The sequence below is a fragment of the Eretmochelys imbricata genome, chromosome 1 (genome assembly GCF_965152235.1).
Source record: "Eretmochelys imbricata isolate rEreImb1 chromosome 1, rEreImb1.hap1, whole genome shotgun sequence".
Classification (NCBI taxonomy): Eukaryota; Metazoa; Chordata; order Testudines; family Cheloniidae; genus Eretmochelys; species Eretmochelys imbricata.
In genome coordinates this window covers 352,989,613-353,014,367 of record NC_135572.1, presented here as the reverse complement: position 1 = coordinate 353,014,367, position 24,755 = coordinate 352,989,613, and the positions used below count along the sequence as shown (strand labels likewise).

At 40.0% G+C, this 24,755-nt stretch overlaps 1 protein-coding gene across 6 annotated transcripts in view; it reads right to left on the bottom strand.

Moving 5' to 3' along the window:
• Positions 1–24,755, bottom strand: part of EXOC4 (exocyst complex component 4) — a 595,663-nt gene that overhangs the window by 317,326 nt on the left and 253,582 nt on the right. For 5 of the 6 annotated variants that reach the window (XM_077837141.1, XM_077837165.1, XM_077837156.1 and 2 more), the window contains exon 10: positions 5,846–5,942. In XM_077837141.1, coding sequence (XP_077693267.1) covers positions 5,846–5,942 — 97 coding nt within the window. The remainder of the gene's footprint in view (positions 1–5,845; positions 5,943–24,755) is intronic. The other variant, XM_077837147.1, reaches the window with a different exon arrangement.

Below are 24,755 nucleotides of genomic sequence, written 5' to 3'. Positions count from 1 at the left end.
CTCTGTGTAGCTCAAAGCTTGTCTCCTTCACTAACACTAGTTGGCCCAACTAAATATTTTACCTCACCCACCTTGCCTCTTTATTAAGTTCCAGTCACTTCCACCCGGGCAAACCCAATCAAGATAATAGTGCACAGGTAGAACCTATATTACTGGGGATAATGGGGATAATCCAAAGCCCAGTGAAGTCTACGGAAACACTTCCACAATCTTCAGTGGACTTTGGATCAAGGTTTGATCCATGTGTGCAAAAAGGACAGATCCCAACTTGATTTTCAGAGCCCAAGATGTAAGTCAGAAAAAAAATCTGAGCATATTTTATTGGGAAATCACAGACACACAGAAAACATGGAGCCCCAGGCTATCACTTAAACAGCTGCTTTTCAGAATAGAAACACAAAATGGAGAGAAAAGGAGTACTTGTGGCACCTTAGAGACTAACAAATTTATTTGAGCATAAGCTTTCGTGAGCTACAGCTCACTTCATCGGATGCATGCAGTGGAAAATACAGTAGGGAGATTTTATATTCACAGAGAACATACACACTGTAAGGAGAGTGATCAGATAAGGTGAGCTATTACCAGCAGGAGAGAAAAAAAACTTTTTGTAGTGATAATCAAGGTGGGCCATTTCCAGCAGTTGACAAGAACGTTTGAGGAACAGTGTGTGTGGGTGGGTAGGTGGAATAAACATGGGGAAATAGTTTTACTTTGTGTAATGACACATCCACTCCCAGTCTTTATTCAAGGCTAATGTAATGGTGTCCAGTTTGCAAATTAACTCTAATTCAGCAGTCTCTCGTTGGAGTCTGGTTTTGAAGTTTTTTTGTTGAAGAATTGCGACTTTTAGATCTGTAATCGAGTGACCAGAGAGATTGAAGTGTTCTCCGACTGGTTTTTGAACGTTATAATTCTTGACATCTGATTTGTGTCCATTTATTCTTTTACGTAAAAACACTACGAAAGGTTTTTTTTCTCTCCTGCTGGTAATAGCTCACCTCACCTGATCACACTCGTTATAGTGTGTATGGTAACACACATTGTTTCATGTTCTCTGTGTATATAAAATCTCCCCACTGTATTTTCCACTGCATGCATCTGATGAAGTGACCTGTAGCTCACGAAAGCTTATGCTCAAATAAATTTGTTAGTCTCTAAGGTGCCACAAGTACTCCTTTTCTTTTTGCGGATACAGACTAACACGGCTGCTACTCTGAAACCTGACAAAATGAGAGATTAATTCAAACTCAGGACCAGGAAAGCTGGAAGGTTCTGGTTTAGACCACTCCACACAAGATTCAATGCAGCAGGACATTAAGTGACAGCACACTCGGCTAGCAAAACGTAAGACAGGAGTGTTATATCATTAGAACATTCACTGGAATTTCAGTGATCCTGAGGCAGCTCAGTGTTTCCAGTCATTAAGAGTCTGAATAAACAACAGCTAGTATCTGAGGTATTTTTAAAACTTTCCTGTTAGTGTAAAAATTTAATCAGATGAAGAACAGAAAATATTAGTTTGCAGCAAGCTAAGGTGTGAATCCACCCCAAATTACCGTGCTGCACACTAACTGTCCATGTGGATCCCACTGACGTACATTAATAGTTCATTAATGTATTTTTATCTAGTGTTTTGGAAACCGGACTAGACGAAAAGGTATTAATGAACTGTTAATGTGTGTCAGAAAGGGCCACGCAGACAGGCAGCCCAGCGTGGGGTAGATTTGCATATCAGCTTTCAACAAACTAAAAGTTCATGTAGACAAGCCCTAACAAATAAAAAAAAGTAAAAAATAAGCTGGTCTAAAGGAATTCTCTCCATAATAGCTATGCCCTTAATACAAGAGTGTATAAGATACTGTGTTGTCAAAGGTCTGGCAAACACGCACTAATTGCAAGATTTTGCGCTGTGAGTTCTCCCAAATGTCAACATTATTTACAAAAGTCCATCAAATTCTGCTCTTTTCATCCAAAAATGACATAGTAAGGCCAGTTAGTTTTAAGGTCAGTGGCTAAATTACTGCCTGGGTTATATCTGGTAAACCAGTACATTGTCAGGAATGTGTTCAGCTCCTGCTATTTTGCCTTATTTCTAGGGGGTTATTATTGTTATTTATTTAAAAAAATCAGTGCTACCCTCATCCCACAAACAGTAGTGTTGGGTACAGTTCTGTCCATGTCATGGCAGCTCTCATTTGCAGTTACGGCAAGAAAGCTTTCATTGTAGCAGAAGATATTCTTGTTAATTACAACCAAACAGCCAGGTCTTCTAATCTACACATCTATTTATTCTCTTGATGGGTATGGTTAGTGGCATTATGCTAAACAAATCACATTACTAACAACTCTCTACTCCCGAGGCTCACCTCACTGTAGAGTGGGGTAAGTAAAATGATAATTTGTGCCACAAAGCCATTTTTTCTCTTCACACAGTTATTGATGTGCTACTCCACAAAAGTAAGTTAAGATGTTGCAAATGCCATCTTTCTCACTGTGTGTTTCAATCTTAAATCTTGTTGTAACGGCTTTTATGACACAAATTATTTCCACTGCCTACCCATCAAGCTGGTAATGAAACCAGAGGGTGTCATGAAAATTGCTATTCAAAATGCATCATCTGTGTTGACTGGGGCGGGGGATGGGAAGGTGGGAGTGAGAGAAGAGAGAAAAGGGGTAAAGAAGTTTTCATTTACCTCACACACTTGTAAAGTCTGTCAGCAATAAAGCAATATCTGAGTGCTGTGACAAGCCAACAGAGTCACTAAAGATGAACAGCCAGAACTACATGCCACGGTAAAGTGGTCACTTTGTATAGCACATTATAATAATAGTTGTCTTTCTCTGTCATAATAAAGTGGTTGATGACTTTATGCAACATGCTTTCTCGAGCTATTTACACAGTAGTTATTAATTGCCAGTAAATTCGTTAAACAAAGATTTTAATTGAAGAGCAAAAGCTCCTTGTCAAATGAAGAAGAAAAAAGTACAGCATATAAATTAGCAATCAGTGTTTCTTCCGACGTAAAGGAGACGAGGGAAATAAAATGTTGTTAACAAAAATAATCTAATTAATTTATTGATATTGGCTCATACAGTATCATACAGTAGTAATTTGAATATATGTAGCCCCTTTCATCCAAGGATTTCAAAGCACACAACAAATCTTAATTAATATATTCTTGCCACATATAGGGATTTATTTTTTAAGACTTGTAAAGATAGGCTATTATAGAATCATAGAAATGTAGGGTTCGAAAGGACCATGAGAGCTCATCAAGCCCAGTCCCCTACATTGAAGCAGGACCAAGTATACAGAGACCTTCCCAGTCAGGTGTTTGTCTAACCTGTTTTTAAAAGCCTCCAATGATGGGGAATTCCACAATCTCCTTTGGAAGCCTATTCCAGAGCTTAACTATCCTTATGGTTAGAAAGTTTTCCCCAGTATCTAATCTAAATCACCCTTGCTGCAGATTAAGCCCATTACTTCTTGCCCTACCTTTAATGGACATGGAGAATATTTGATCACTGTCCTCTATAACAGCTCTTAACATATCTGAAGACTAACCAGGTCCCCACCTCACTCTTTTCTCAAGACTAAACATGCCCCATGTTTTTAATCTTTGCTCATAGGTCAAGTTTTCTAAAAACCTTTTATAATTTTCGTAGCTCTCCTCTGGACTCTCTCTAACATGTCCACATTTATTTTTTAAACTGGTTCACCCAGAACTGGACACAGTACTCTAGCCTAGACCTCACCAGGGCAGAGCACAGCAGGACAATTACCTCCTTTGTCTTCTTACATACAACACTTCTGTTAATACACTCCAGAATGATCTCAGGCTTTTTTGCAACTGTATTACACAGTTGACTCATATTCAATTTGTGGTCCACTATAACCCTAGATCCCTTTTAGCAGTGCTACCACCTAGCCAGTTAGTCCCCATTTTGTAGTTACAAACTTGATTTTTTCTTCTTAAGTATTGAACTTTGCACTTGTCTTTATTGAATTTTATTTTGTTGATTTCAGAACAATTCTCCAATTTGTCACGGTCATTTTGAATTCTAATCCTGTCCTCCAAAGTGTCTGCAAATCCTCCCAGCTTGGTGACACCTACAAATTTTATAGGCATACTCTCCACTCCATTACCCACGTCATTAATGAAACTACTGACTAGTACCAGACCCAGGACTGACCCCCTGAAGATATGTCCTCCCAGTTTGACAGCAAACCATTGATAACTACTCTTTGACTATGGTCTTTCAACCAGCTACACACCCACCTTATCGTAATTTCATCTACACCACAATTCTAGTTTGTTTATGAGACTGTCATGTACGATTGTGCCAAATGCCTTACTAAAATCAAGATATATCACATCTACAGCTTCCCTGTTATTCACTAGGCCAGTGACCCTGTCAAAGATATATTACTTTATCTCCGTTTTATGGTTGAAGAAATCGAGGCACAGAAACATTATGTAATTTGCTTAAAAGCAGTTAGCAAGCCATCTGCAGGGAGGAGAACAGAACTCTGGAGTTTACTCCCAGCTCTGATCACTAAACATGGCCACCTCTCTAGAGGTAGGAACACAAATTGAAAACAAATATCGGCGTGTTAGCCCTCCAGGGCAAGGAACATGCTTTACTTCATAACTCTGACACTGAGAAATAATAAATGCCCACAGCACTCAAACTTTTATGGCAATTGGGGGGTTTCAGTTCCTCTCATGATGAGGCCCAATGTTTATAAAGTGCTGCAAAAATTCACACTAACATCAGTGATTTTTAATAGTAATATAAATAATATTAAGAGATGGTGCTATTCTGAGGTCTGGTTTGTGACTGACTAGGGGAAAATCAGGCATGAGAAGGGGGAATCACATGTGAAAAACTAGAGGTGCAAGACAAATTTGTAGGCTATCGCACAGTAAAAGAAACCTCATATTATTCTGCACTGACGATAAAAAGAAAATTAATCACAAGGTGGAAAGGGTGAGATTAAAATTGAACAGCGCTGCAATAAGCCTCCTATTTCTAACTAACTCAGCTCAGATATTTCAAAACTTCCAACAGCCCTTGATGAGCTTTCAGCTGAGAATTTCTAATGTATTTTAATAATTGATGCTGCATCCTAGACCAGGGACTTAATTTGCAGTCCGTAAGTTGTACCTGTTTATTGAGAAATTAACTTACCATGCAGCACAGAAAATATTCCTCTGACTTTTATTAAACATAACGGACAATGAGTGATCAACAATTTGCCACAAGCTGTGATTAAACTTTTCCCAGCCCTGATCAATAAAAATTACATTGTTTGATGCAAAAGGGGTCAAAACAAGCAAGTAAGCCCAGCAGGAACGTTATCCAGCTTTAAGAGGTGAAGTGCACATCTGCTGTAAAGCTACCTAGAGATTTTTTACAGAAGAACATAAGAACAGCCATACTGGATCAGACTAGAGGTCCATCTAACTCAGTATCTTATCTTCCGACAGTGACCAATGCCAGGTGCCCCAGAGGGAATGAACAGAACAGGTAATCATCAAGTGATCCATCCCCTGTTGCCCATTCCCAGCTTCTGGCAAACAGAGGCTAAGGACACCATCCCTGCCCATCTTGGCTAATAGCCATTGATGGACCTATCCTCCATGAACTTATCTAGGAGAATAACTTTACTGCAAGAGCATCAATACATCATCACTGCTATGGTATTTCATCTCAGAAACAGAAACACCACTCCTCTCTGCAAAACAAAACAACCCACAAGACAAACACAATTGAGGAAAGCACATTATTTTAACTTGCTCCATTTATTTGTATTTATAGATATATATATATGAAATCTTACCTGAGTAATGGATGGAAGATGACAGTAATATTTCTTGCGCCTGGTTTGCAGACAAACTTTGATCCACCACCTTCGATTAAATTATCATCAGGACCTCCTTGAAAACAAAAACACACAAGAAGAGTTTTCTTACAAGAGATCTGAATGTACCCTTTCTAAAATTCATTAGCATCTTAAAATGATTTCAGGCTCCTCCCCTCCCTCAGCATGCATCATGAAAGGTCTGTAATTAAATGAACATATTTCAATTCTTCTGTTCTATTAGGATAAACTGGGCTTCTAATGTGTTACTTCTTACCGAAAGACGAAATAAAGACATGGATCACATCACCATTAGTAAACATAAGAGACAGTATTTCTTCCTGGTTGTTAGCAACAGTATGGGTTGAGAGTTGGCCTAGAGGACTGAGCACAGAATTAAGCATCAGTTAGACCCAGTTTCAATTCCCATTGTTGCATCTGAACTGCTGTGTGTCCTTGAACAAACCATCAACTGCCCTGTGCCTCACTTTACCCACCTATCTTTCTTAGATACTTATATGGCCCCCGTTATCATAGTTCTGAAATGCTCAGATATTATAAATGGATTCTATCCTCACAACACTCCTAAAACTATTACTCCCATTTACTGATGAGGAACCGAGTTAAAGTCACTAGCCCAAGGTCACACAGGAAGTCTGTGGAAAAACAGCAAATAGAACCCGGGTCTCCCAAGTCCTAGGTTAGTGCCCCAACCACTGAACCATCCTTTCTCAAAAGAATGAGTGTCTCTATTGCTTGAGCTAACAACCAGGCTCTGGTCAACAGGGATAACACCACCTACCTTTAAGAGATATTTGGAAACTTAACTATAATGTCTGGAAAGTGCTTTTGATCCTAGCATGAAAGGCTCTATAAAAGTGCAAAATATTATTGCAGGTAGGGACCTTCCACCCTGCTGCTGTTTGTTTCCCTAGGAGCTAGCTTGGTTTTTATATTGTGTAGCTTATGATAGCATAACTATTGTTCCTTTTTATTTTGTTTTGTTTGTGTAGCTCCATTGATTTTTTTAGATCTCTTATAAAGTCTTTTAAGAGTCAAACAGTTTCCCACATTGTTTGACTCTTGTGACTTCTCTGCCGAAATTCCAGGTACAGTACATGCAAAATCAGTGTTTTGCAGATATAGCAGAAATAAACAGATCTGATCTGGCACATTCACTTGCATCAGTTAAATCAATCCAAGGCCATCTCTTGGAAGGTACAGTATACACATACTTAGTGTGATTTACAGAACTGAAATCTGGACTAAAGGTCTTAAAATCAGAAATGAAACACCAGTCTTGTGTCATTACATCTGTACCAAAGTTACTGCCACAGATAAATCCCACTATCAATTGGCTTTAAGCACAGATATAGAAAGAAAATAATGGTAAACTGGCATTTTCTTACTTGACAGAGCCATTCATTCTGTGTGTCATATCTCTTGACAGCAACAAGACTGTACTCCTGTTGACCCTAAACAAAACGATGGGAGAGCAAGCTGGAGTCTATTCTGCCTCAAATGTGAATGACAAAAATTTCTGACTGTGGAATCTTTGATCATTCAATATATTATATTACCCTATCATCTTGGCCATTTTCACCGTCACTCAGCACTGGTCATTTTGTGGTTGATAATGGAGTCTTAAACACAACTTTTTCCCCTTTTTTACTTCTAAGTGTTAGGCTCTAAGAACCTGGGCTGAATCTAGCCCTAAGCAATCTAAGTCAGTTGGGTTATGTTTGTAAGGATATTTTGGTGGTATTCTTATAATGGCACATAATACACATGAATCATCCATTAATTAAAAATAAATAATAAAGAGCCTAGTCACATTATTTTGATAGCCTCTTTCTCATCTACAATACTACAGTGCTCTTTGACCTTCATATCTATCTCCCATGAGATGGAAGGAAGACTGAATCTTGAAATGAGGGGGGAAAGGTGAGAACCAATGAATAAATGACTTCCATCTTCTTTTCAGAGTGAAGTTTACATGCCTCAGTCCTTTGCCTAGTATTCAAGTCACGCAAAAGCTCTACCACAGCTTGATCTATTTGGTCACTGTGTTAACAATCTTAGTACAGAGATGAGAGACTAATCAGGTGAGAGATGCCAACTCCCTTTCCACCCTAGCAATGGTCCCTCCAGTTCAGTACTGTTATACAGAACAGTGTTTCTCAACCTTTTTGATACCAGAGATCGGCTTGTCACCTTCCTAAACTGCATGAGGGAGATCTCAGGGACTGGCGCTGGTCCACGGATTGGTTGTCAAGAAACACTGATATAGAACAATCCCCACAATACCCTTATTGGGTAGGTAAACGTTAAAAGTCCAATTAAATACATAAGGAAACAGAGGGCTTGTTTACACTTCCAGCGCTGCAGCTGACCTGCTGCAGTGCTTCGTGAAGACACCACCTATGCCAGCTGGAGAGCTTCTCCCGTCAGAATAGGTACTCCACCTCCCCGAGAGGCAGTAGCTATGTCGACAGGAGAAGCTCTCCCATCAACATAGCACTGTCTACACCAAGAGTTAGGTTGCTATAACTGCGTCACTCAGGGGTATGGATTTTCCAATAGTTATACCAACTAAAAGTTTGTAATTTAGACCAGGGCTGAGATACACAGAAGTTAAGTGATTCTGAGTCAAGGGCAGAACCCAGAGCAGACTTTAGGACTTCAAGTCTTGACCTCTAGGTTCCACTACACAGTATTTCTATGATGAAAATCTTTGTCAAAGATATTTCTGTATGCTGTATTGCATGTTTTTTTATGAGATCATTAAAATGGGTGGCTGAGTAAATGGAGGAGTGAATTAACCACATAAACCAGGGGTATTTAGAGTTACTTAGAATACTTTGACAAGTAAACTCAGCTCCCCAGATGTGTATATAAGTATTAACAGAAGAGTTAGGGCACATTAAGACATATGAAAATTTCTGTGCTAACAAGAGGATTCAATGAACACACACAACTAGCTAAGGATACACAGTTCATAAATATATTCTATTTCCAATTAAAGAAAGGACAATTCTCAAAACATGAAATTGAAATGTTTATGCTCAAGCTAATTTAAAAAAACCCTCACAAATATGACAGAATTTAAATGCAGAAAGGAGAAAAAAAGTGCCAATTATTCATCTCTCCCATTAACGTCTGACTCTGCATTTTCCAGTGGCGTCTGTCACTAACTGACTTATTGAAGAACTCATCCAAGCATGAACTATTGAGGCATGAATTAGGAAATACAGGCTCAAATTAAGAAAAGGGTGTTATTCTTGTTACGTCAAGTCACCCTACACTAATCAATATTATTGACTGGGACGAACTTCATAGCAAGGAATAAAACAATCTGTCTTATCTGCTTGAGCACATTATGCAACCAGAACTCAGGCAGAAGGATACGCTTTTTAATCTTCTCTGCTCCTATACTTTCAATTAATAATAATAGATGCTCTGTGCGTAGGTGGGAACTACAAAGAAAAGTAATTTTATTTATATTAAAATATTTTACCGGAAAGATACAATGATGTCTTAAATATACAAAAACAGGCACACTGTTGCAACAAACCTTTCTATTACAATATAATCTACAACTGTCCTCATTCCCTTGGCCTCTCCTTGTGCTGTGACCTCCCACCTCTACTCTGTCTGAACTTAGCTGGAGGCCAGCTATCAGTATAGATACAACTACACTGTGAAAAACCGTGATTTGCACAGAAGAGTTTATTCCTGATTCCAAGCAGGAATAAGCTACATGGGTGCATATTGTGGCTTTCGGCTTTTTTGCCTGCATACAAAATGGGTACTCTTAATGCAGACTTTTTGTCTGCCTGTACAAACGGTGCAGATGTGCAGTGCCTGGCCAATGATGGCTGAAATCCCGTTAGACAAGGCCTTAGACTAAGCTCTTCAGAGCAGGGACGGTCTTTGTTTTGTAATACACTATACGCAACGCCGTGCCAACACAGTGTCCCATGCTCCTGGCTGCTCCACACCAGCAGAAGGTATCCAGTCATCCATCCTACAAAGGGTATGTCTACACAGAAAAATAAACCCAGGCAGCAAGTCGCAGAGCCCGAGTCCACAGATTCAGGCATGCACCACAGCACTAAAAATAATAGAGCAGATGTTCTTGCTTGGGCTGGAGCCTGGGCTCTGATACCCATCCCCACCCTGGGTCTCAGAGCTGAAGCTCCAGCCCGATCGGGAACATCTACCCTGTTATTTTTAGTGCCAGGGCACAAGCCCCACAAGCCGAGTTGGTAGACTTGGGCTCTGAGACTTGCTGCGGGGAGCGGGGGCGTGGGCGGGTTTGCACACATACCCAAAGAAACCAGTGGCCTCCCAGTGGAATCCCTGACTGATACCAAGTTTAGGAGGTAGACAATAGAGAGAGACAAAACACCCACTCCCCGCCCCCCAACATGTTAGCATGATCTTTGGTTGCTTTTTTAAAACTTGAAAATAGTTTGACAGGCAACTGCAATAGCCACATTTTACAGCAACCAGGAATGCCTTAAACGTGTTGCAGCTGTTACAAGAAATGCAACTGTTGCACTCATTTTTTCTCATGAGCACCAGCTTGCTGATTTAATCTGCTGAGTAATAAGCTACAAGGGAAAAAAACTTGAGGTGAAGTGAAATTTTTTCAAAGTTAATGATATCCTCATGCTGTGCCATCAGTGAAGTGAATATCTTTATGGGTGGGAGTCAGAGATGGGTCTGTTACTAATGTACCACATGGTTCCGTAGTGGAAATGTCATGCTACACAATGAGCAAACACAAGGCAAGAGCTGATGACTAAGAGAGCAAGAATCTCAGGGTGCTCTGATTCTTCCTTTCTGCACTTCTCTTTGTAAGTAGCAGCTCCCATCAGGCATGTCCACTTCCAACCCCCCGATCCCATGCTGCTTGGGTCTCAAGAGCATTTATCTGGCTGATAACTGGGAAAGTCTCTATGTGCCACAGTAACCCAGGGACCTCTTTTACTAGCCAGAGTGGTACAGACAGAAAACTTCTTCCTCACCCATTCAGCAGACAAGAGGAGAGAGGAAGAAAGGCAGAGGAGACATTTTATTAAATAAAAGGAGTAGCCAAGAGCCACTAAATCATATACCAAATTCCTGACATGGCCTGGAAATATTCTCATAATCAGGTTACATCAGTACACGAGGAGCTCATGCTGTGAAGACCCATAATCTCAAGGCAACGTTGTGACACTGTACCATGATTTCAGGGCTCTCTGCAACTCAGTTCCTTAAGAAGCAGCTCTCCAGCTCATCAAGATGGATTGCCACTCCCCTCAAAGACTTACAAGTGTATGCATCACTTAATGTACAGTACATGAGCAACACATATTATATTAATAAACATTATGATAATGCCTATGCTTAGCTCTTCGATAGCACCCTTCATCCAATAAACTCAAATGTTTTGCAAATTAATTAAGTTTCACAACAATCCCACAACTATTGTCATCTGTACTTTGTGTATGAGAACACTGAGGCAGAGAGAGATTACTCATTTCTCCCAGGTCACAAAGGAATGAGAAGTGGGAACAGAACACAGATCTAGAGTCTAAGTCATGTTCCTTAACCACAAGACCGTCTTCCCTTAACAGTTAAGAAAATATATTTCTATACTTTGTACCTTTAGAAAACAATTGCTATTGTCTGTATCATGATGAGAAAATTGCAACACCTGATTGTCACTTAATATTAACATTATTTCTCCCTATTCCAGGCTTTAATAGCCACAAAAACTAATCATGAATAGCCCTGGTAAGAGCAAAACAATCATTGTCAGGAGGGAAAGTTTCCCAATTACAGCCTACTGACACTCCTAATTGCTGACCTGTAACACTGCAGCTATTCTAATACCAGTCATCTCCTGAGCATGGATTGCCGGTTGTATGGTAGATGTGAGATCTGAACACATAACAAGACAAGAGCAGGTTGAAACCCTTGATCTTATTTCAGTGGTGTAATGCTCTACATTTGAATTCAAGCTATCAAAGCTGAAATGTTGGGGGCAAAACTAAAACTAGACGTTCCTAATTCTGGGAGCTGCTAGTTCTCTTATCAGTAACAGTATTTTTAGTGATTCTCTGCAGGTCTTCCTTTGCAGGGAAGATTAGCATTACAAGGCTTAAGTAATGACAGGCAGGAAAGTGTGTTTTTTTTTCTCTTCCAATCAGCAGAAACTGGACATCCACCAAAAATTATCCTTTGTGTTGTACTGGATTTGCTGTTCTTCAAATTCATGTTGCTTTATCATTTATATTTATTCCTTCCCTAGGCAGCATGGTCCAGGGGATAAATCCATTAGTCTGAGATTCAGGAGATCTGGTTTCTATTCCCAGCTCCACTAATTATATGCTGTGTAAACTCGGACATGCCTTCCACTCTCTGTAACCCTGTCTCCTCCCACCCTTTGTCTGTGTTGTCTATTTAGATTGTAAACTCTTCAAACTCTAACACAGGAAGGTATAACATGATTCAATGGCTGGAAGATGAAGCTAGACAAATTCAGAGTGGAAATAAGATGTAAATTTTTAATGGTGAGAGTAATTAACCATTGGAACAATTTACCAAAGGTCTTGGTGGATTCTCCATCACTGACCATTTTTTAATCAAGACTGCTTGTCTTTCTAAAAGATATGCACAAGGAATTATTTTGGGGAAATTCTACGGACTGTGCTACACAGGAGGTCAGGCTAGATGATCACTGTGGTCCCTTCTGGCCTTAGAATTTGTGAATCTAAGGCAGGGACTTGTCTCTTACCATGCATTTGTACACCAGCTAACAAAACATGGCCCTGATACTGGCTGGAGTCTCTAAGCACTACTTTAAAATACAATAAATATTAAAATTAATACTAGTCCTAATATAACTAGAAATAAACCAGTTCTTGAACCTCCCTCAAATGCCCCCATATAAAGTACATTTTCATTCTAGGATCTTTCAACATACTCTATAACAAAGCTCTAGATTTTCAAAGTCTGTGTGACTTACGAGCATTTTTTCTCCTAAATCACCTAGGCTCTTTAGAAAATCTTACCCTTTTTTCTCTGCTAAAGGCAAGAAATGTTTCCCAGCACTGTGAAAAATCAAGGATGGACAAGACCCCTTTGACTAGAATGTTCATTCACACTGTTTCCTTTGATCACCTAGCTGACTATTTCCTGCAATATAATTCCTAGTGCTTTGTCCACTTGTTTATTTCGATACTTTCAAAGTAAAGTTTAGAGGCTCCTTTAATTAACTATTTATGAGTGTTAAAAATAGTAAATACTTTCATGCCAAAATACTCATTTTGATTTGTTAATCCCACAATTCAATGTTCCAATTGCTTCCCGACTTCTCTCCTGACACTGTCCCCCCATCTCTCCAGCTTTATTTGCATGAATTACTGCATCCATCTCTCTCTGATATATTGCCTGCCTTAGGATATCATTATTTTTGAGCACATTAGCTAGTTTTTGCTTGCAGACCTATGGCCTGATTCTGAGTACCTGACAATGGTTTTAAACCACTTCAAATCCAGTGACTGAGTTAGCACTGATTTTTACTGGTATAAGTGATATCAGAAACAAGTTCCTGCTATCAGCTTAATAACCTCTTGGTTATATGCCTACTAACAGGGAACACTGTCTCATACTTTACCATTGTTCTTATTATCCTACATTTTAAGCACTCCCTATGGAAGTTATCTCGCCAGGTATATCTTAACACTGGACTGATTGTGTATGGGTCACACGTGTATATTTCCTTCTACATTTATTTACTTATTTCAGCATATATAACTCCTGCTACGAGAGAGCTCCAAGCATCCTTGAAAATATATAAATAAGCAAACAGGCCTCCTTCAAAACATAACGCCCCAATGCAGCAAAATTTACACAAAATTCCATCTCCCAAAAGAAACTTCCACCCCTACCCAACCTCACCAATCTCCCCTCTCCCTAAAAGCAAGGGAGCAAGGATGAACCTTGCAGCTTGCCCTGAAGTTCAACAAACTTGGTCTGTTTCAGACCCAAAGCTGGGGAGGGGGAATGATTTCAAAGGCAAGGAAATCAAAGAGACAGTGCCCTACCAGCTGTGGCTTTTCTATTATTCCAAGGAAGCCCCAGCTCAAGCAACTTCACTGACCACAACTACAGCAGCAGGGCATCTTCTGTACTTCGGTCCCAGCCATTTAAGGTTCAGAGTCACACCAATACCTTAAAATCAATCCAGAGTACAACAGGCAGTCAATGCAGCTCAGGCAACCCACGTTTAATATATTAATGTTGTTCAGCTATACATCCAGATTCTAGTCCCAGGTCTGCCACCAGCCTGCTGCATGACTTCAGCAAGTTAGTTCAGGTCTCTGCTGTTTACTTTGCCAATCTGTAGAATGGGAATGATGATTCTTACCTTCTTTTGTAAAGCTATTTCAGATCTATGGAAGAAAAGCACTGTAAAAGAACAAAGTGTTATCATACTGGCGGGGGGGGGGGGGGGGGTTATTACTTAAGCCTTGCAACTTTCTGCTCTATAAACAATATGTATGAGCCAAATTTAGCAGAATGAGAGCTGATAGCTTGTTTGAATACATCTTATTCTGATCGGTTGCCTGCAACTCCGTGGGGTTCCTACACATATTTTGACAAAATGTTATCCTCCATTACTAAATTTCTGGACATTATTGCAAGTAATGGATTCAGATATGGTCATGCAGTTGATGCCCAGACATATTGTTCTGCTCATGTCTCCATGCCCAAACCTATTTAGACTCCCCAGTACTGCCTTGTCTGAGATCCAGCACCATATGCATTCAAATAAGTTGCTCTTTAATGTTTCAAAACCTGATTTATTAGTTTCTCACACTCCATCTGCCTTGAAAAACTGCAATGTGCCTTCATTTTCACAGGCTGTACAAAAGGTTGAGGTTCAGTTTGACTCCACTTTATCATTTGATCAGAGTGTCAGACGCATATGTAAAGTCTCCTTTCAGCTCCATAATAAGTTTAAAATTCATGGGTTTTTTTTTGTTTTTGTTTTTTAAGTTCAGGATTCAGAAGCAGGAACTTTGATTAATGTATTTGTCAGCTCACATATTTACTATTTTTGTTGGTCTCCCTAAAATTAATGTCTACAGACATAATCCGTTCCAAGGCATGGGTGCAGTACAAATCCTTATCTGAAACCAGAGAACGTGCCAGTGCTAATGAAGTGTGATTACTTACCCACATGCCACACTGCCTTCAGTTTAAGATTTTTTTCCTTTCACAGCATCCTTTCACTATCTTATCTCTCTAAGTGGCAAACAGCTCCTATCTAGAAATTGTATATTCCTGACATGTTTCACATTCAAAGTGAATGTCTGAAAAATAACTGGAGAGAAAGAGAGAGAGAGAAAAAAGGACAAAGATATTTCTAGCCATATAGTTATCTGTTATTTTATATTCTTGGAAATTGTTCACATATCTTCCCTAAAAGAAGGTCACAGAATCAGAGAAGATCAGGGTTGGAAGAGACCTTGCGAGGTCATCTAGTCCAACCCCCTGTTCAAAGCAGGACCAAAGCAGGTCCATATTTCATCTACCATAACTTAACTTAATTCTTACAGAATTTTTTAATGAAGGAAGCATGTGTAGTGGTTGGAGCACAAGCATGAGTCAACAAGGCTTTGATTACACAGACTTGCTGTGTGACTGTGAGAAAACGGCTCAATTATTCTCTGCCTCACTTTGACCATCTGTAAAATGGGGTTATTTTACTTGCCTCTCTTATGGGGCTGTTGTGAGGATCAATCAATCGATCGATCAATGTTTGTAAAGTGCTTTGAGGTCATATGCGGGAAGGTACTATAGAAATACAAGTTACACACATACACTCTGTATATTCATGTGTATGTATGTACGTGAGCACCTTCCTTCTTCATGTAAAACAAAGAAAGCAGAAGATTCAGGAACCTTATACAACTGGATTTCTGGTGCCTAAGATACCATCCAGGGGACTGTGGTATATTTGCTTCCCAGGTTTTCATGAATGAATCATTTCTAATGAGATAAACATGTCAGCTCTTTGACAAGTTATGAAAATATTACTACTCAGGAGCATGATCTATATGTCAGGCAGTGCTAAAAAAAATCATCCTACATGGCGAGTCTGCGTTGTGATGTCTCTATAAATTTGCAACCATAAAAGTGTGCCATTTCTTCTCATATGTACAGAAACTAGTTTGAATTCATTCATTTTCCAGCAATATGCAAAAAGATCTGTGCTAATAACATGGATTTTCCCACGGGGAGCCCTAAATGGATTGTCCATGCCAGCGAACAAAATGCACAAAAACAATTCCTGGCTCTAGCAGAAATTATGAGATTGCTCAGAATATGACCTGTCAGACAGCATTTCTCAACCTGTTCATCCATAATCTTTTTTAGATGGGTTTCCCCACCTCCTCATCCTCCTTGCTTTGTCTTGTCTGAAATTCAATCAAAGATGAATTAGACATTAGAAAACATCCAACACTCTGGCTCTCTAGTCACATCAGAAACTCTAGACCCCTCTGTTAATTTTGTTACAGTTTTTAGTTCTCCCATTTCAATGCAAAACTGCTTCCCTCCAGAGACTGCCACTGATATTGGCAAGAAAGCGCAAGGGGCTATAACAGAAATCAAGCACCAATAACAAGCATGGTAATTCAACCCTCAGCAGACATTAGCAACTGCGGGAAAACAGCCAGAACTTTAATCACAATTCTTTCAAACACAGCCAGGGATTTGGAAATGCTGTTACTCCAGCATATGACCCTACCACAGTGCTTAATCAAAGCCACTGGTAGCACAAGAACAACCTGCAGACTTTAATAAAAACCAATTTAATAAAAGTCAGTGTGTCAGAATCATGCTGGACCTAATTTAGCAAATTCCAGGGAAAAAAACGAAGAGACCTTTCCATATGTTTCTGTATGTTATAGATGCAATGAAACACGAGATTTCTCCTACGTGAAGAATAGAACAGTTATTACCTACATCTTCCAGAATACTGTTAGGATTTTTTCTTTCTACTCTTACACAGATATTTCAAGGCTGAAAAGCACAGAACTCAATGTCAGAAAAATCAAAAAGGTAGACAGAAGCAATAACTGTCAAATTGTAATAAAAAACATCTACTTGCAATAAAATGGGGAAATGAAGTTTTGAATTTCACTGTAAAAATTAAACCCAGGTTTCTTGCTGACTCGTCAGCCTCCACCCCCAATAACCGAGCCTCTGAACAGCATTCATCCTGTGTTTTAGAACAACTTTTATTCACACTTTTATGAGCGCTAATGACAGGTGCTTTTAATTCTCAAAACAAAGTAAGGAAAAGGATATACATTATTATTATTTGCAAAAAGAAAAGGAGGACTTGTGGCATCTTAGAGACTAACAAATTTATTTGAGCATAAGCTTTCGTGAGCTACAGCTCACTTCATCGGATGCATTCAGTGGAAAATACAGTGGGGAGATTTATATACTTATACTTATGCTCAAATAAATTTGTTAGTCTCTAAGGTGCCACAAGTCCTCCTTTTCTTTTTGCGAATACAGACTAACACGGCTGCTACTCTGAAATCAATTATTATTATTAAGTGTATTGCAGCAATACCTAAGATGCCCAGCCATGCCTAAAAGATCCAACCATTGTGCTAGATGCTGTACAAACACAGAACACAAGTTATGAAGATTTACTCCACAACACCCAAGACTACTGTTCTCCCCCAATGCCCTGACTAGTCATGTGATAAATCTCAAGGAGGTCTACATTTAAAAAGCTGCAGCTGCACCGCTGCAGTGCTTTAAGGAAAACACTCTAAGATGACGGGGGAGAGCTTCTCCCATCAGCTTAGTTAATCCACCTCTGTGAGAGACGGTAGCTATGTTGGCAGAAGAAGCACTCCCATCGACATAGCGCTGTCTACATCAGGGGTTAGAGGTTGGTAGAACTACATTGCTCAGGGGGTGAGGATTTTTCACACACCCCGAGCGATGTAGTTATGCCAGTGTAAATTGTAGTGTAGACCTGGCCTCATTCATCTACATCACTGGTGTGAATCTGATCACGCACATCTAAAGCTGGTCGTGGCCAGTCGCTAATGTGAACAGACTTGGATGTCCTTAGCTCAGTTCTGATGTCTACATCACAAAGGCCATGATTACACTTGGTGCCAAGTGCAAACAAAACAAAAGGTATAGAGAGAGCTAAAGAAGTGAATGGGCATACAACTAAGCTATCCTTATTCCCCTAGAAGGTAAACTTTCTAAATGTGAAGGCTCATTTGTGTAATAATATTGAGAAGCTTGCACTATTAGCTAGCTCTACGTTCTGAAGAGCTGTGTGCCATCTCTAAATGAGGGCTGGAGAATCCATCCCTTTCTTTCTAAGGGTGGATTTAAGCCCATCTGCAAACAGCAAAGGCGTATTCAGTTCAGGGTACCCCCATCTATTGTGGTCCTAACCTTTTGGTTTCAAGTATTTACAAAAGCTGCCTTGAAAAACCCTGTTCATCAAGAAAAATCAGAAGACACATCTCTTCTATCCCCCCCAAAATACGAGAACCCTTATCTGATAGAGAATTTATTTATAATATCTTGCTTAAATCTATACTCTGCTCAGGCTAATTACAGACTGGGGAAAGCAGTCAGATCAAATCATGGCAAAGGAGTTCCGTTATTTGGGAAGAGCAGCTCAGTAATGCAAAGGCTTGCTGCAACACAGTTATCAGGAAAAACTGGAGCTCTGAACAGTTTCCTGCATCACAGACAACCAATACATGGGCTAAAACAGAGATGCTGGAAGTTACTGGTAGACAGCTTCTCTCAGGCAGAATGGAAGCTGGTCTGCCTGAGAGAGCAGATACCTGATAAAGAGGAGTAAAGAGTTTTTGAACATTTTTATTCATATCCTTTTAATTTCTGTATGAAGGGGATTCAGTTTTTCAATTCTCACACACAGAGGAGAAAATTAAAGGACCTAAGTAAGCATGGAAAGCAATTAAGATCATCTAGCAGCGAGTCAGTTGCTGAGTGGAACGAGTACTTTCTTCACCTTACGAGCAAAACACTCTCCAGCACTTTGGCAGATGAACTATGAAGAGGAATCAAACTGGAAAAGGTTGGGAACCATGCATCGTCACTGTTGGATTAGCCAATATGCTACTGAGTTAGGGGTGAAATAAGCATTTCGTCCTGTAAGCACGACTAGAAGAAAGATGTCTCCCCCCTGCTACAACCCAGCGTGACACAACTTGCACAGAATCATAATGGTTGGAAAAGACCTAGCAGATCATAAATTCCACTCCCCCGCATGTATATGATACTCCAATGTATTAGATACCAAATGACATGCAACACCATGTGTTAGCCCAAAGGCTGACTGCTGGCAAAGAAATCGAGCAGAGGACAGAGAGCGCCTAAGTCCCAGACACCCTATCAAAAATGTTATTTGAGCTGCAGGCAAACAAGTGACATCTTTAAAACAATGGGCTGCAGGAGTCAAGCTAATCATTATTTTGTTCTGTTTCTGATGCATTTAAAATGCATCCACCCAGAGCTTTTAAGGTACAGTAGGGTATATAAATCTCCTCACTGTATTTTCCACTGAATGCATCCGATGAAGTGAGCTGTAGCTGACGAAAGCTCATGCTCAAATAAATTGGTTAGTCTCTCAGGTGCCACACGTCCTCCTTTTCCTTTTGCAACATACAGTAGCTGGCACATTATCATTTTTCACCCTAAGCCCCATCGTCGTTTTATTTTTCAAAACTTTTTGCTAACGGCAATTTTAATGTATCCATTTTCACTGACTGCCGCTTAATTCCTTTTCTATAATTCATTGTATCGTCAGGTACCCTATATTTAAATACGTCAATATATCCTTGCTGTCTAATGATCTGCCTATTATGCTGCCAGGTAAGCTAATTCAAACTATTAGCAGTTTTATCTACAGGAGAAGACATCCCTGGCTTTGAAGAGACAAAGTTACAATTTCACCAGAAAAAATAAGCACGAAGAAGCTAGTCTAACAGCGGGAGAAATGTCAAGAAACAGAAATGTCAATTCCCTAAGGGAAGAAAAAAATCCTACTTCAGTTCAAGTCCAAGCACTATATTTTGTAATGAAATTACATTCCACAGTCTTCCCTCAGGGGGAAAACCTGCTCCGGCTAATCAAACTGTTGGTTTTTAAAGTTCAAAATAAATGCAATAATGTCTATGTAGCCTTCACGTCATAGCTGTCAAGCATTTCATTTAACCCTTCAGAGGCAAACATTTCTTCTAGTTCCTGTCACCAGAAATGGTAATTTCTATTATGGCACTTCCATATCCTCCTCTACACTCATACTTAAAGTGTCTCTCTCTCCCTCTCCCTTCCTAACATCTGTGCAAAATTCTGTGACAACTGCCCTAGCCGAGCAATAAAGTCTCCTGTCACCCTTGGATCCTCCTGAACAGTTTCCATTTCTGTCAGGCAGGATGGTTCCATGGTATTCTCCTGGGCACTGCTGTCTGTCTCTTGTAACCACCTATCGTCTCTTACCTTATATTGAGATTTGGGGCAAGCGCCATATTTTTAGTAGGGCTGTCAAGCAATTAAAAAAAATTATCGTGATTAATTGTGCAATTTAAAAAATTAATCGATAACAGAATACCATTTTTTAAATATTTTTGGATGTTTTCTACATTTTCAAATATATTGATTTCAATTACTACTCAGAATACAAAGTGTACAGTGCTCATTTTATATTTATTTTTTATTACAACCTAATACAAGTACCATAGTGCAATCGCTTTATAACGAAAGCTGAACTTACAAATGTAGAATTATGTACAAAATATGACTGCATTCAAAAATAAAACAATGTAAAACTTTAGAACCTATAAGTCCACTCAGTTCTACTTCTGCCAATTGCTCAGACAAACAAGTTTGGTTACAATTTGCAGGAGATAATGCTGCACACGTCTTGTTTACAATGTCACCTGAAAGTGAGAACAGGCTTCCGCATGGCACTGTTGTAGCCGTCATCGCAAGATATTTACGTGCCGGATGCACTAAAGATTCATGTGTCCCTTCATGCTTCAGCCACCATGCCAGAAGACATGTGTCAGTGCTGATGACGGGTTCTGCTTGATAACGATCCAAAGCAGAGCGGACCGATGCATGTTCATTTTCATCATCTGAGTCAGATGCCACAAGCAGAAAGTTGATTTTCTTTTTTGGTGGCTTGGGTTCTGTATTTTGAGCATCAGAGTGTTGCTCTTTTAAGACTTCTGAAAGCATGCTCCACACCTCGTCCCTCTCAGATTTTGGAAGGCACTTCAGATTCTTAAACCTTGGATCGAGTGCTGTAGCTATCCTTAGAAATCTCACACTGGTACCTTGTTTTGTCAAATCTGCTATAAAAGTGTTCTTAAAACAAACATGTGCTGGGTCATCATCCAAGACTGCTATTGCATGAAATACATGGCAGAATGTGGATAAAATAGAACAGGAGACATACAATTCTCCCCCAAGCAGTTCAGTCCCAAATTTAATTAACGCTTTTTTTTTTTTAAACGAGCATCATCAGTATGGAAGCATGTCCTCTGGAATGCTGGCCAAAGCATGAAGGGGCATATGAATGTTTAGCAATTCCAGCATGTATATATCTTGCAACGCTGGCTACAAAAGTGCCATGTGAACGCCTGTTCTCACTTTCAGGTGACATTGTAAATAAGAAGCAGGCAGCATTATCTCCCGGAAATGTAAACAAACTCGTTTGTCTTAGCAATTGGCTGAACAACAAGTAGGACTGAGTGGAATTGTAGGCTCTAAAGTTTTGCATTATTTTCTTTTTGAGTGCAGTTATGTAACAAAAAAAAGAATCTACATTTCTAAGTTACACTTTCATCATAAAGAGATTGCACTACAGTACTTGTATGAGGTGAATTAAAACTAGTATTTCTTTTATCATTTTTACAGTGCAAATATTTGTAATCAAAAATAATAATATAAAGTGAGCACTGTACATTTTGTATTCTGTGTTGTAACAGAAATCAATATATTTGAAAATGTAGAAAAACATCCAAAATATTTAATACATTTCAATTTCTGTTCTATTGTTTAACAGTGTGATTAATCACAATTAATTTTTTTAATCACAGTAATTTTTTTTAGTTAATTGCATGAGTTAACTGTGATTAATTGACAGCCCTACTTTTTAGACCATGTTTATACAGTGCCTAACACAATGGGGTCCCGGTTTATGCTTGGGGTCTCCATGTGTACTAAAAAACAAGTAATAATCATAGAATCATAGAATATCAGGGTTGGAAAGGACCTCAGGAGGTCATCTAGTCCAACCCCCTGCTCAAAGCAGGACCAATCCCCAATTAAATCATCCCAGCCAGGGCTTTGTCAAGCCTGACCTTAAAAACTTCTAAGGAAGGAGATTCTACCACCTCCCTAGGTAATGCATTCCAGTGTTTCACCACCCTCCTAGTGAAAAAGTTTTTCCTAATATCCAACCTAAACCTCCCCCACTGCAATTTGAGACCATTACTCCTTGCCCTGTCACCTGCTACTACTGAGAACTGTTTAGATCCATCCTCTTTGGAACCCCCTTTCAGGTAGTTGAAAGCAGCTATCAAATCCCCACTCATTCTTCTCTTCCGCAGACTAAACAATCCCAGTTCCCTCAGCCTCTCCTCATAAGTCATGTGTTCCAGACCCCTAATCATTTTTGTTGCCCTTCGCTGGACTCTCTCCAATTTTTCCACATCCTTCCTGTAGTGTGGGGCCCAAAACTGGACACAGTACTCCAGATGAGGCCTCACCAGTGTCTAATAGAGGGGAACGATCACGTACCTCGATCTGCTGGCTATGCCCCTACTTATACATCCCAAAATGCCATTGGCCTTCTTGGCAACAAGGGCACACTGTTGACTCATATCCAGCTTCTCATCCACTGTCACCCCTAGGTCCTTTTCCGCAGAACTGCTGCCTAGCCATTCGGTCCCTAGTCTGTAGCGGTGCATTGGGTTCTTCCGTCCCAAGTGCAGGACTCTGCACTTATCCTTGTTGAACCTCATCACATTTCTTTTGGCCCAATCCTCTAATTTGTCTAGGTCCCTCTGTATCCTATCCCTACCTGCCACCATATCTACCACTCCTCCTAGTTTAGTATCATCTGCAAATTTGCTGAGAGTGCAATCCACACCATCCTCCAGATCATTTATGAAGATATTGAACAAAACCGGCCCCAGGACCGACCCTTGGGGCACTCCACTTGATACCGGCTGCCAACTAGACATGGAGCCATTGATCACTACCCGTTGAGCCCGACAATCTAGCCAGCTTTCTGTCCACCTTATAGTGCATTCATCCAGCCCATACTTCTTTAACTTGCTGACAAGAATACTGTGGGAGACCGTGTCAAAAGCTTTGCTAAAGTCAAGAAACAATACATAGAAAAAACACTGCTTTCCCTTCATCCACAGAACCAGTAATCTCATCATAGAAGGCGATTAGATTAGTCAGGCATGACCTTCCCTTGATGAATTCATGCTGACTGTTCCTGATCACTTTCCTCTCGTGAAAGTGCTTCAGGATTGATTCCTTGAGGACCTGCTCCATGATTTTTCTGGGGTCTGAGGTGAGGCTGACTGGCCTGTAGTTCCCAGGATCCTCCTTCTTCCCTTTTTTAAAGATAGGCACTACATTAGCCTTTTTCCAGTCGTCCGGGACTTCCCCCGATCGCCATGAGTTTTCAAAGATAATGGCCAATGGCTCTGCAATCACAGCCGCCAACTCCTTTAGCACTCTCGGATGCAACGCATCCGGCCCCATGGACTTGTGCACGTCCAGCTTTACTAAATAGTCCCTAACCACTTCTTTCTCCACAGAGGGCTGGCCACCTCCTTCCCATGCTGTGTTGCCCAGAGCAGCAGTCTGGGAGCTGACCTAGACTTTTTCCCTTTTCATTCTGCCCACCCCTGCAGTCCCTGGTGCAGTTCCACCAGCGATAGCAACACTCAGAGTCCTATGATAGAGAGGCTGCCAACATTTCAACCACGGTGTCATCTAGATTTGCTCTAAACATAGTTAGATGACTATGTGGTTAAAACCCTGCCCAGTGGCACTCCCACCAGCACTGGCAACAGTGATAATTTTTATGAACACAGACCTGTTTTTATGAACAAGGCAGCCCCCATGCAACAAGTTGAATGTGTAAACCTGATGAAAGTACTGGAACTGCAACTGCAGGTGATGTGACTGATCATGGAGGATCAGCTGTTTCTTAATGAGGATGGCACTGCCCTGATTTCACAAGGCAGAGCCCAGATGATGTGCTGTGGTTGCAAAGTTTTGTGGTGAGACTTATCAATATTATAAGTCATATATGTAAGTACAGACAATATACAATTCAAATTTATATCAGCTAATTACAGGTATCAGTGAAAAGGGACCACAACGATGTTTTAATTAGTAATGTTCATCAGCCAATATGCCCATATAGGATATTAACTGACTCCTCTTTAATCAACCCTTACAATCAGATCCCTATATAGTGTAAGAGATGTAGTGAAAGGTTTTGCTCACTTAATTGACTCATCTTTTTTTATTTTCCCCACGTGTTCTTAACAAAAATAGTTTCAAAGTTCTCCCTGAAATGAAAGTAATACTTGAAGAAGGGAGCATTTTAAGTCTAGAATTTGTGTAATAAAGCAGTGTTATATTGTATTCTTAAAAGTGACTGAACAAATAGCATCTTGGAGTTCCATATTTCTTCTTGTTCAATAACTTCCTGATCAAGCTGGCTTCTTTTACAAGCCAAAGGACCATTTTTCTGACTGCCAATGCTGCAAAC